This window comes from Panthera uncia, chromosome C2 (assembly GCF_023721935.1).
Source record: "Panthera uncia isolate 11264 chromosome C2, Puncia_PCG_1.0, whole genome shotgun sequence".
In the NCBI taxonomy this organism is placed as follows: Eukaryota; Metazoa; Chordata; class Mammalia; order Carnivora; family Felidae; genus Panthera; species Panthera uncia.
The window spans coordinates 126,025,111-126,037,380 of NC_064810.1; the positions used below are offsets into that span (position 1 = coordinate 126,025,111).

General features: G+C 54.7%; 1 protein-coding gene across 1 annotated transcript in view; it reads left to right on the top strand.

The window, feature by feature from the left end:
• Positions 1-1,020: 1,020 nt before the first annotated feature.
• The window catches only part of RAB6B (RAB6B, member RAS oncogene family), a 56,357-nt gene continuing 45,107 nt past the window's right edge, over positions 1,021-12,270 (top strand). Inside the window, exon 1 of the mRNA XM_049629803.1 lies at positions 1,021-1,446. Within this exon, the coding sequence (XP_049485760.1) occupies positions 1,377-1,446 (70 nt within the window). The 5' untranslated portion in view covers positions 1,021-1,376. The remainder of the gene's footprint in view (positions 1,447-12,270) is intronic.

Here is a 12,270-nt window from a genome sequence, read left to right on the forward strand (position 1 = left end):
CACACACACACACACACACACACACACACACACACACAGCCTGTTCCCAAATTAATGTTCTTTGAACCGCTGTAAGGAAGGAGGTGGTAGGAGAGTAGTAGGCAGCTTTGTGAAACCTGCATTAACCAGAATGCCTTACCATATGGCTGTCCTGAGAATGCTTCTAACACTTGGGATCCCTTGTTCTCACCCACTCACAACCTGTCCTTTGTGCCTCAGTGGGCCAGTGACATACAGGGGGTAATGGAAGGCCACCCTCCCGGCCTCTGGGAGCGCATTGTCCAGATACAACTAATTGCCAGGGCAAGCAGTAGTCTTGTCAGCCTGGTGGCCCCAGGGTCAAGAACTCCAGAAGCACTGTCTAGAGTTGGCCACACTGATATTCCGGACGTCATTGCTCCTTCTCACCCAGGGGACAACAGACTTAGGGTAAAATTCTCTGTAGGAGAGGTTGGCTTCAGAAAGGCACACCTTGGACTGGTCCTCTTCTCCTGCTGGCCAGGTCTGAGGTGACACCTATGACCCCACAGAGGCACCCAGAGGACCTAGAGAGGGGAGGGCAGGCTAGAGGCCCCACGGGGTGACAGTAGAGCCAGCCTACCAGCACATGCTCCACCACACAACCTGGCTCTCCCCCAACCTCCTTTCCTTTCTGTCTTCTCATAAGGCCGTGCATCTGCGGTGTCGCGGGAGGTGGAAGAAGGGACTGGCATCTAGGTTTTGAAAGACCAGAAACAAACGTCCCCTGACAATTTCTCAGTTTCTCCTGTCATTTTTCTGGATTCAAAGGAGGGGCAGAGTTAAGAGTGGGGAAGACAGACGTAGTGGGGCAAGGAGAGACGGCCCGATCCGGGGGTTCCCCGGAGGCCGGGCCAGGCGGTTCTCTCCCGCCGAGTGTGGGCTCGCGGTGGGCGGGCGGACGCCCCCAGCCCCGCAGCGCCGCGGGCCCCGCATGACATCAGAGGCTGGGGAGCGCGCAGAGCGCAGGCGCCGACCGAGGAGGGAGACGGGAGGGGGCCGCGGCGCGCGGCTCGAGAGAGCGCTCCTCCGCCCCGCGCGCCGTCCCTGCGCCCCGCTCCGCCCGCGCCTCTCTGTCCGCGCCGCGCCTCGGGCGTCCAGAGCGCGCCCCTCGCACCGCAGCGAGCGCCGCCCGCAGCAGCCCAGCCCCAGCCTCCTCCTCCTCCTCCTCCGCCGCCGCCGCCGCCGGACACGCAGCCGCAGGCCGGGGCCGGGACGCAGCTGGGGAGTCAGGGACGCGCGCAGCCAGCCCTTCCCCCTCCGGCTCCCGCACCGCCGGCCGCCTCCCCTCGCCCTCCTCCTCCCTCCCTGCTCCTTCGCTTCTCCTCCTCCTCCTGCACGGCCCGGCTGCCAGCACCATGTCCGCAGGGGGAGATTTTGGGAACCCACTGAGAAAATTCAAGTTGGTGTTCCTGGGGGAGCAGAGCGGTAAGTACCCCGCTTATTCTCTTGGCTTGGCGCCGCGCCGAGGCGACCCCTGCCGCCAAATCATCCGCCCCGTTAGGGCCCCGGCGCCGGCTCGGAAAGGCCCCTCCAAGCCCGGGCGGAGGGGAGGGATGGGGATGTGGGGGTCGAGGCTGGCTCGGGCGGCGCCAGGCAGGGGAGGGGCCCGGGGTAGGGATAGAGGGGGCGCTGGGCCCCAGGTGGGAGTGAGGGTGGGAGGTGGGGTGCGGGGCGAGAGCTGCGGGGCCGGTGCGGCGCGGCAGGGGGCCGGAGGGCGGCGGCTAGCTCGGCGGCGCCGGCCGGGGCGTGAAAGCGCCGGGCTCGCCGGCTCGCTCGCACTGCGGCACCGGCTGCGGGCGACCGCGCAGGTGGAGGGGTGCCCGCGGGGGCCGGGGGAGGATTGGCGCCCCTCTTCGGAGAACGAGGCGGGGCCGGCGTCTGGTCCGAGGGCTTCCTGCGGACCCTGCAGGACCCATGTTTAATGACGGGCACGTCCGGGCCCTGGAGCCGAGGGCCGCGGAGGAAGGCCAACACCTGTCTCCTGTGGAAGGAGCGGGCGCAGGCTGTAGGGGAACCGGGCGCCTACCTCCCCTGGCCTGCGTCCGACTGAGCACGGAAGGTTCTAGACGCTGCCCTGTGCCAGCGTGCGTTAGTGTCTCTCGGGCTCAGGGTCTGGGCGAGGACAGCTAGGGTTCCCTGGTGCGAGGCCGATTTGGGGGATGGTACAGGGCGCCGCGCACCAAGAGGCGGCGAAGCCTGGCGCTGGGCAGAGAAAGGACCAGGCGACACGCCCTGCCTGGCTTCCCAGCACCCCTCCTGAGAGCGTTGTCGGCGGAGGAGGCTTCCCACCCCCACCTCCCAGCTCACCGCCAGTCTTGGGGGAGGGGAGGTCACCGTGGCAGCCGGCCAGGGGCGGGGGGGGGGGGGGGGGTTGGGGGAAGGAGACAAACGGCTTCCCTGCCGCCCAGCAGCCTCCCCAGGGAGAGTATCTCTGAAACCCGGGTTGGCCCCAGGGTGGGACGACCAGAGTGAAGAGTGTGGACCCCTCTGACACCTGTAGGAAGGAGTGGTTCTCAGTGCACCTCTCCAGAGGCCTCTTCCCTGGGGCTGCAGAGGCGCAGGCTGGGCCTTGCCCAGCTCACCTCAGGAAGAACGTGGTTGCTGGGGACAGCACCCCCAGCTCTTGTTTTGCAGACCAGTCCAGTTCACCTGGTTTGCTGCCTGTCTGTACAAGGAGCTGAGACACAGGCAACCTTAGGAGGACCTTGTGGGCTCAGGAAACAGTGCTACTGTGGTGTGTGTACATGTGGGTTGTGAAGGTCGCATGGCAGTCTCCTGTGTTGCTGCTGATTACCTGGGATGGATGGTTGAGAGAAGGATGTCAGACATGGTCAGACCCTAACACGGGGGTGCATCCTGGGGCCAAGCAGGGCATTTCAGAACAAGATCAACTGAGCCAGCCAGTCCTGTGTCCTGGACTCTGAGTTTCTGATTTTAATAGAGTCCAGTTTCAGAGCTCACTTTTCCCATGCTTGCAGGGATTTCAGGGGTCTTCACATCCCAGTGCTTATCTTACCCAGCCTGGAGCCCTGGGAGAGAACTCTGAAGGGATCAGGCATCCTGGGAGTTGAATTCCTACGTGGTTTGCCTTGAGCAGAGTTTGAGGCCTCTCTGAGCCTCAGTTTCTGCCTCTCTGAAATGGTTGCTTGAGGGCACTTCTCTTCCTCCTCCGTGTTTCCCCTGTGCCTCTCAAAGGGCCTGGACCCTGGTAGGTTCTCAAGAAACATTTGTTATTCCAAGTCTGAACTTGCTTCAGTAAAGGACCAGGGCTTTGATGAGACTGTCTCTTGTGAGTTTGAGTGAAAACTCTGGACTCACTCAGAATCTCTTATGGGTTGAGGTCCCTGAGGAGCCTTGCAAACCCCCTTTGTTCCTAAATCACAGAAATGAGAGTTTAGGGCCTTAGAGATAGAGCCCCCACCTTGCATGTGTAGATTAGAACTCTGAGCCCAGGGGTGGGGAGGGCTTGGAGAGAGAGAGAGCCCCCATCGGTGTGTTGCTAGCACTTCTGGGGCTAGAAACCACATCTTCTGTTCCCAATCATTAAATGTTGGGAATCAAGATGACCTTGAATTGGGGAAACAAAGAATTGGGGAGCCTTCCAGAGTTGAGGTGAGGATTGCCATTCTCTGACCAGACTTGTGGCTGGGTTAGGTGACCTGGGAGGAATGCTGGGCTGTTTGGTTGGGGGCAGGGTTTGTGGGCCCTGGGAACACAGTCATTAGAGACAAAAGACTGCCATCAGTGAGTTTGGCTATTGGCTACTCTGGTTCCTTCTGGCTGGGATCCCTAGGGCCCTGAGAAGCCCTGAGTAAATCATTAGTGGGTTGTGTACCTTGTATTCTGCATGGCTTTTGGGACCCCCCAAGTTAGGTGGGGATCATATGCATCCCTGAGCCTGATGGGATGGGGGGGGATTGCCTTCATAGCCGTTGCTTCTGTCTGGCCTGCACACAGTTTTGTGTGTGTTGATCCTTTGTGCCACTGCAGTCTCTGCAGTGCAAGGAGCCCCTGAGGTCTGGCCCTCCTGCCACCCTGGCTCTCCCTCTCTATGTGACCTCGGAGGCCCTCACCTTCTATACCTGGGACACTTGGGCCAGCTGAGCTTGACAGAGCCTTCTAGAGGAGCATGCATGGGTCTTCCTATATGAGCTGACTCCCTTGGATAGAGGCCAGGGGAAAGGGCTGGAGGGATGTGGCCTTCCCTTGTTTCCTGTGCCTGGTATAGTGGTGGCATCTCCCTAGACCAGTAGATGAGGACAGCTAGATTCCAAAAAGGAGTACCCAACCTGGAGCCCAGTGATGAGAAGAACACCCTGAAATAGATAATCCCAAGAGGGCATCAAGCCTTCAAAGATACCAGGACCTGGTTTGAGTGGGAAGACCTTAAGGAACCACTCTAGAGAGAACACCTCAGCCCAGGAGAGAGCCCACTTCCTGGCAGCAGAATGACGCTGTCCCCTGGACCATGGACTACAGGCTTGCTGTCTGTGTCAATCTGGCAGGGCGTGGGGTTGTGGAAAGGGTGCTGTGGATCTAGAATGAGTAGATTCTTTGCAGTAGGAAGGCTGTGCAATGCTGCTGGTGTTCAGATGGCTCTCTCTGGGCCTTTTGGCCATGCCCTTGTGCTGATGGCAGTGGCAGGGGATGGTGTGGAGGGCGAGGCACATGCCCCTGTGCTGATGGCAGTGGCAGGGGATGGTGTGGAGGGCGAGGCACACTAATCTCAACTGCGACTCTTGGTGACATCCAGAGAAGAGAGGCATGAGCAGGTGTCTTAGGAAAGAGAGGGGGCCTGGGGGACACATGCCTTCCTCCTAAGTTCAGACGGCATTCTGTGGGGGTTTAGGCTTCCTTCAGTGCATCTGGGTGTGTGGTGGGGACTAGGGATGTGGGATATGCCTGTTGGGTGTTCTGGCCTCTTCTGATCTCCCTTCCCTTTGACTCCTCATGCCAAAGCAGGAAGATTGAGGGACACCACAAGTTGGGTCTGTATTCCCAGGCTGAGGCCAGCAGGACAGCTTCTCTCTCTGACCTGCCTTCTCCTTGTCCTTTCCCTGGCAGTTGTGCTCTGGAGGTGCCATCACAGTGAGCATGATGGGAATGGCATTCTCAGAGTATACAACACAGTGACTGTGCACACAGCTTTGGCCATTTAGTCATTTGTTCACTCATCCCTGTCCCCACCCCCACCCATCACTCTCTCCTTTCCTCCTTCCATCATCCATTTATTTATTTAGTCAGGCCTTTGAGTGTATCCCTGCCTCCCGGAACTTATGGTCCACTGGGGACTTCAGACATTTGTGGATATAATTACAGTAAAGGTCTGTGCAAGCGAAGACAAGAGAACAGCTGCTATGGAAGCACACAGCACGGCGTCCCACCCACCTTTGTCGGCAGGTGTCAGAGATGGCTTCTAAAGCTTCAGAGGAGGAGATGCTTCTATAGGCAACTGGCTGGTGCTCCTTTGGTGGGCTGAGTACAGGGAGTAGGACTTGCGAGGGGCCCACCCTCTCGAGGGAGCTTTGTCTGTTCTCCCTGCTGTGGAGAAGAAGTGTGTGGGGGTGGGGGGCAAGAGGATGAGAGTGTCTGGCTTGCCAGTGCTGAGGAGAGGCTATCCCCGACTGTCATCCCATTCTTCTGGGTTAAGGAGTCTTCAGTGCCCCTCCACTGCCTGAAGGGCTCCCCCTGCCCCTCCCAAGGCCTGGCTCAGCCTGACCCCTGCCCTCCCACCACACACCACCCATAACCACATAGGGCGCCCTTTGTTGGCCTGGGGATTGTATGTGAAGCCCATCCCGATGTCTCCTTTCCAACACCTCCCAGATCCCCTCCCTCTGCTGTGCCCAGCCCACCTGGGCGCTCACCATGGAGTAGCTTTGGTTTCTTTCTGAGCATTTTTAAAAAAACTATCACATGTTGCCCCATGACCTGTCTGTTGTCTCAGTTATTCTGGATTTTTAAATGTTTATTAGCTTTTTAAGAAACAAAACCCCTAACTGAATTTTAAGCCCCTCAAACGTGAATTTAAGCACCTGAGAGGACTAGATCTTAGTTCCTTTCCCCTTCTCCCCATCTGCAGGAGACTTTTGCTCATTAAATATCTGGATTTAAAAATGATGAGATTATCCTCACTGTTTGATATTTACTGATGGTCCATCAGTAGATTAAAAGTGAGGGGAGTCAAGGCAGTTTGAAGCAAGATTCTTCATCCTGACACCTGCTGCTTTCTCAAGCTAGGAGATTTTTACCAGAAACACTTAAAAATCTTTCACATTGGGTTGAAGCCTTTAGCCTTGGTTGTGCCCAACCCATAGTACATCTCACAGAAGGTGAAATTCTCAAGGGACTCTCATCCCCACCACCTTCTCTAAAGAAATATGAGAAAGCAGTAAGGCCACCAGAGGTGGGAAGGAAGGGATATGCCCAAATGGGATGCTGCCAGAGCTCACTGTGAGATTGGGCATAAATCCAGTTGCTCTGTTCCTCAGTTTCTGGATCTCGTTTTTGGTCCTCCCACTTTTTTCCTTCCTTTCCTCAGTGTCTGGAATGATAGCGGGGTACCTTGGATGTGGGCCCAGAATGTTGGCTTTATTTGTTTAAAAAGGTGTGCATGAGATGAGAAAATCAGATGAGACGCCATGATGAGAATTAACCTGTACTTGGTAGAAGACAAACGTGGCACCCTCCATGCTAAGGGTCAGAGACAAGAGAACTAACCAGAAGAGAGAAATGAGACCGTTAGATTATGTTCTGGCTATGCAGATGTAATAGTACCGTCTTTTTTGTGATCCTATTATCATTTGCAGCCCCCAAATTATAATGAATCCCACTAAAATACAACAAAATAATCTCATTGTCCTTTTTTACTTATAACATCCATAAACTCAGCCAATGAATATTTAACTTGGTAGGTGTTACCTTGACCTTGCAAACTCCTTGGGGGCACATCTGAGGGTGGTACCATCTGTGTCCCATCCAGGCTGTGAAGTCTCTCTGTCCTTTGCACTCTGTGTCTTCCGCTGTTGCTGAATGAATGAACCATTGAATGTGCAGTGCTGCCTGATCTTAATGTAATGACTTAAAGAAATTATTGGGCAGAACCATTGATCAAGGTGAGAAAAGATTAGGGTAAAAAGCAAAATCCATAGACATCAGAGGTGAACTGCTAGAAAAACTGTGCTGGGCATTTCTCAACTGTCCACTATCATCCTTTTCCATTTCTCAGCACAGAGAAGAGAAGATGGGGGAGGTTGCCAGGGAGAAGTATCAGACTCACGTTGAGATGGGCAGCTTTGTTAGAGCCAAAAAGACAGGCCCCAGGAAATGGGGCCCCAGGCAATGGGGCCCCAGGCAAGGCCTGAGGGCACTGAGGCACAGGCCAGTCTCTGCTGCTTGGGACTCAGAAGGAAAGGAGAAAGATTCATAACACCTACAAACTCCTAGGGGTTCTTTATTGTATCTTAGGGCTTGAAATTTCCAGCTTTCCTTTTTATTTTCATAACTTTTGACCTAAACTAAGTGGGATCTTGTTTTAAAAGTAAACGTTCACTGCTATGAGTACTTTGTCATTTTGGTGAAGTGATTTATTTTTAGTAGAAAAACAGATTTATTCTGGTCTCTTGGTAACAAGACCAGTGGGAGCCCAGGTGACTCAATCACGTGTCCTGGGCCAGGCACCACCTGTTCCCAGGTGGGGACCTACCCAAGGGACAGGGCAGGGTCCAGGAAAAAACAGATGATATCCTGCTCCTGAGGGCAGAAAAAAGCCTTAAAAGCGAAGGTTACTTCCAGGAAATGCATTAGAACACTGGCCACCTGATGCCCCATAGTTGCTGTGGGTAGTGGGCCAGGGAAGAAGGAAGACGTCAGTTGTGTGCGTTCTGTGATAGAAATCACAGCTTTCTTCCAAGAGCTGGATGGACAGTTGGGGAAAGGGCATGATGCCTTAGTGGGATTTCCCCCAGAGAAAGGGACTTCCAGCATTAGGTTAACCAGCTCACCCAGCTTCCTCTGTGGCTGGAGATGAGGTGTGAGGGCAGGTCACAGAGGCTGGCCATGAGCTGGGGCTTTATTCTGAGGGAAGTGGGGAGCTGGTGGAGGATCCTCAGCTGGGGAATGGCTCAGTCACATCTACACCTAGGAAGGATTCTTTATTCTAAGGGTTTGGAGAGGATGATGGGAAATGGAGCTAACCTTCCTGGGTTTCCGTGTTCTTCCTCCAGTTAACCTCAGATGGCATTTAAGAATACACTCTATGCCCTAGGCTCCACACAGGGCACTTTTCTTTCCGGCATCCTGTGATAGATGTGAAATTCTCCCTGTTTTGCATGTCAGGAGACAGGGGTTCAGGGAGAGCCGGTCATGGCCACAGACTTACTGCTGGTGTGAACCCAATCTTTGAACCCATTGTCCATGAACCCAGGTCACTATGAGAAGCACATAGTGATCTGTTAGACCTCATGCCTCAAAGGCAGGCTCAGGCCCTGTTGTGGGGAAAAGAGGACAGAACACTGAGGCCTTATAGACAAGAGGTCTGCCATAAATGTCTCCTCGGGAATCATGTGCCAAGCTGTTTGCTGAGGAATGGATCACAACATGGGGGTGGCTGGGAGGAGGTCTTTGATTCCCTTAGGCTGGTGAGAGGGCACTGGGGCCCTGAGCAGAGAGGAGGGCAGGGGGATAGCTCTAAGAAGCAAGCAGTCTCTCCAATGTGATTGAGCTGGATTGCATATCAGACACTGCATTCTTACATAGAATGAACTGCTTATTTGGGGTGGTTTGAAGGGAGTTGGTTGGAGAGGATGTGGGGCAGTTAAAGCCTTCCCAAGTCAGTCCTGCACACCATGGACAAGATGTCATCTGGGTTCTAGCTGAGAACTAAATCCTAGGAAGGGAAGAACCAATCAAACTAAGTGGCTGGTTCCCACCTGCTCTGGGGTAACCCTTCTCCTGGCCTCATCCTCCCTTCAGGCCTGGAGATATCAGGGCCTGGAGACCCTGATTCTGTTTGGGGTCAACCACCAGCAGCCTCTGTGGTTGGATAAGCCCACAGTGTTCTCTGGCTTTCTCAATATATCCTCGGAAGCTGCTGGATGGATGACCACTCAGGCTGATGGAGCTCTAACTCTGGTCCTGTAATTCACAGCTAGCTCAGGGTATGATGCCAAGCCAGTAACACTCTCAGCCTGGAGATTGCACTGCTGGCTAGAGAGGTCAGAGGAACTGCAGAGATGAAGGCATGTAATCAGGGCCTCTGCTAATTATATCCCCCCCAAACTCCCCTGGACAGCCCCAGTGCAGAGTCCTCTCCAGTCTGCTACCTCTTTTTCTGGGAGGCATTCTTGGCCCTCTTCCCTGGTGTGCCCCCAGGGCGCTGTGGCTCCTCTCTTCTGACAGTGTGTTTGACTCAGGTTGCCAGGCAATCGGGATGGGGCTATCCTGCCCTCCCTGCTGGCGGGCAGTTATTCCATACCGAGAACCTTTGGTGAGGACAGCAGAACAGGTGACAGCTCCCAGGTACCCCTACTCCAGGATACTTCTTTCTGCAGCCAGGTGGGTGTGTGGTAAGCAGAGAGGGCTGGGAAAGGGCTGGCATCACCAGACCAGCCCCAGCTCCTGCTCCAGCACCACCACTTACTGGTGCTCCTAAGCCCTGCACTTCTGCCCCAGCCCCACTTCTCACTCTCTGGGTGGAGCTGGGATATAACAGGACCACCCTGTGCTCATTTTTCTCATCAGACAGCAGGGCAATCCTTACCTTGTTGAGGTTGCATGAAGATCTAATACATCAGTACATGGCACACGGTGAATGCTCAAGTGATAGGTAATTTTGTTAATGAAACAGTGACAGCAATCCCCCCTTTTATAGATGAATGAGAGAGAAGTAGGGTGGAGGTTTTGAGAATCACCCATTGGTCCTCTTGTGTAGTGAGCTGCATAGCCTACATTCTTGTGATCTGATGAGTGGAGCTGTGTACCCATTTTATAAACGAAGAAAGTGCGTCTCGGAGAAGGAAAGGCTTTAGCACAGATTGCAGGACCCAGAACGGTTACTGCTAACTGGGAGGAGCTCCCAGGCCTCTGACTCCCTGGTTGGCATTTTTCCACTGCCCGTCCCAGCAGAATTGGGACAGATTCACCTAGCCTTGCTCTGCTGGGCCCCCACAGCTGCTCCCAGGAAGAGCACCTCATCTTCACGGCTCTGTAACTTCCCCAAGGACAAGGAGTGCAGCCTGGGTAGACCACAGGGGCTGAGGCTTTGCCATGTTGTGATTAGAACAGTGCTTGGTGAGGTACGCAGGTGATAAATCTTAGCCAGTGTTAATGTGACTGTTAAAGCACACAAGCAAGGCTGTGGGTGTGGCCTGCTGGGGGAGTCAGGGAAGGCTTCCCAGAGGAGGTTTTGCATAGTGAGAGGGAATTCATAGGCACACAAGGGAGGCATCTTGAGCGGAGGGCCCAACTTTGCCAAGGTTGGGGGCTGGGAGGGGCTTGGAGCTTCTGGGGGAATTGGGTGTAGTTCAAGGTGACTGGACTCTGGCGTAGGTGTGGGAGGTGAGGTCGTGAGCATAGTTAGAAAAAATCATTGAACCTGGAGAAGTGGGCAGGTTCAGGCCTCAGAGAATCTTGCTTCTACACACAGGGTCTGTGTCTTCCCTGCAGGCAGTGGGGACCCCCGGGTGGTTTTGACCAAGGAGGGACATGCTCATGGATTAGAAGACAAAGATGAATATGGCCCGATTGGAGGCAAGAGATGCAGGCAGCCTGAGCCAGGCCATGCAGGGAACAGTCAGAGAATGGAACACAGAGGAGGGTTTGTGAGCCTGAGCTTCCAGCTCTGAGATTTAGACCTCTGGGTACATAGATTTTATTGGTTCTTTCTCTATGTGGTGAAAACTTTGGGGCAATGAAAGGTCATAGGGGAGGGGCTCCTGTCCTTCTTTACAAGGCCATGCTGTACTCAGATGTACCCAAACTGGCCTCCTTGAACTCCTCTGTCCTTCCTGCCTCCACAATGCCCTGGGTCCCCTGACTGCTTCTGTCTGCCAAAGGGGTGCTCCAGGGCTGCTGGCTGCCCTTCCAGACTCTTCCCCTCTGCCACCTGCTCAGGTTGGTTATTAGATAACTGTACCCCTAGCCTCCTGGTCTTTGGGTATGTGAACTTGCCTGCCTCTCTGGTCATTGGGTGCGTGAGCTCCCCTGGTCCTTTGTGCAGCCTCTTATCACTCCTTCCCTTTCTGGGTTCCTCTTCCAACAGATGCTTGATCCACTGTCTTTGCTTTCTCCCATGGATTCCCTTGCTCTTCTCTGATGAATTCTAGCTCCCTAATAAGCTTAGGGGCCTGTGAAAACTTGAGGGAGGGCAGCATTATATAAGGGAGAGCCCCTCTCCCTGACTTGGAGACAGAAACCCAACCTCAAGTGGCTGCACAAAAAGTGAATGGCAAGAGCCAGGGAGCCAGAGTAGAGGCAGGGGACTGCCATCCTGAACCCAGCCCTAGACCAGAGAGGGCAGCCTGTTCAGGTCAGTTGATGCAGTCCCCCACCCGTGGGTCAGCTCATGGTCTGTTCTCAAGGACTGAAACCTCACCCTGCAAAGCCCTGGTGACCCCTGCTCCCTGTCCCTCCTGTCTTCTGCTCAGGCAGTGCCCATGCACGTTACTAAGCACCCAGCTGGGTATTCCTTTGTCAGTGTGGCTAGTGAGTGAAGAATATCCTAATTGTCAGTAATCAAGCACATTTTAGTCACTGCCCATGGCCCCTCTGAGCAGTGCCAGATTAATCGTCTGAGGTCACAGTGGGTAAGGAGACCCATCCCCTTGCTTGGTGCTCAGCAGAGGTGTCACCCTTGCCTGGAGTTGCTGGCCTGGAGAAAAATAGACCCCGAAGCTGGCCACAAGCAGCTCAATGCAGCTTTGACCATTTGAACCCCTTCTGGTTCCTCCACTGCCCCTACCCCTGGGGCAGAGGCAGGACCAAGAGACCCATCCCTGGTTCAGGACTGAAGAGCTGTGATGGTGGCCTCCACACGAGAGACAGGTCCCACTGAGGATTGTGTGCTACTTCGGAAAGACGTGGAGAAAACGTTCTGTTCTGACCCTGTTGATGAGCAGGGAGTAAACACTGTGCAGAAGAGATTAAGTGAAGCATTTAGAACAAGTGTTTCTTGTTTCCCCATCCAGTGAAGGGAGAGGGCTAGGAGAACAGAATGGGGAAGGGAGAGCCATGGAAGCGATGAGACGGGGA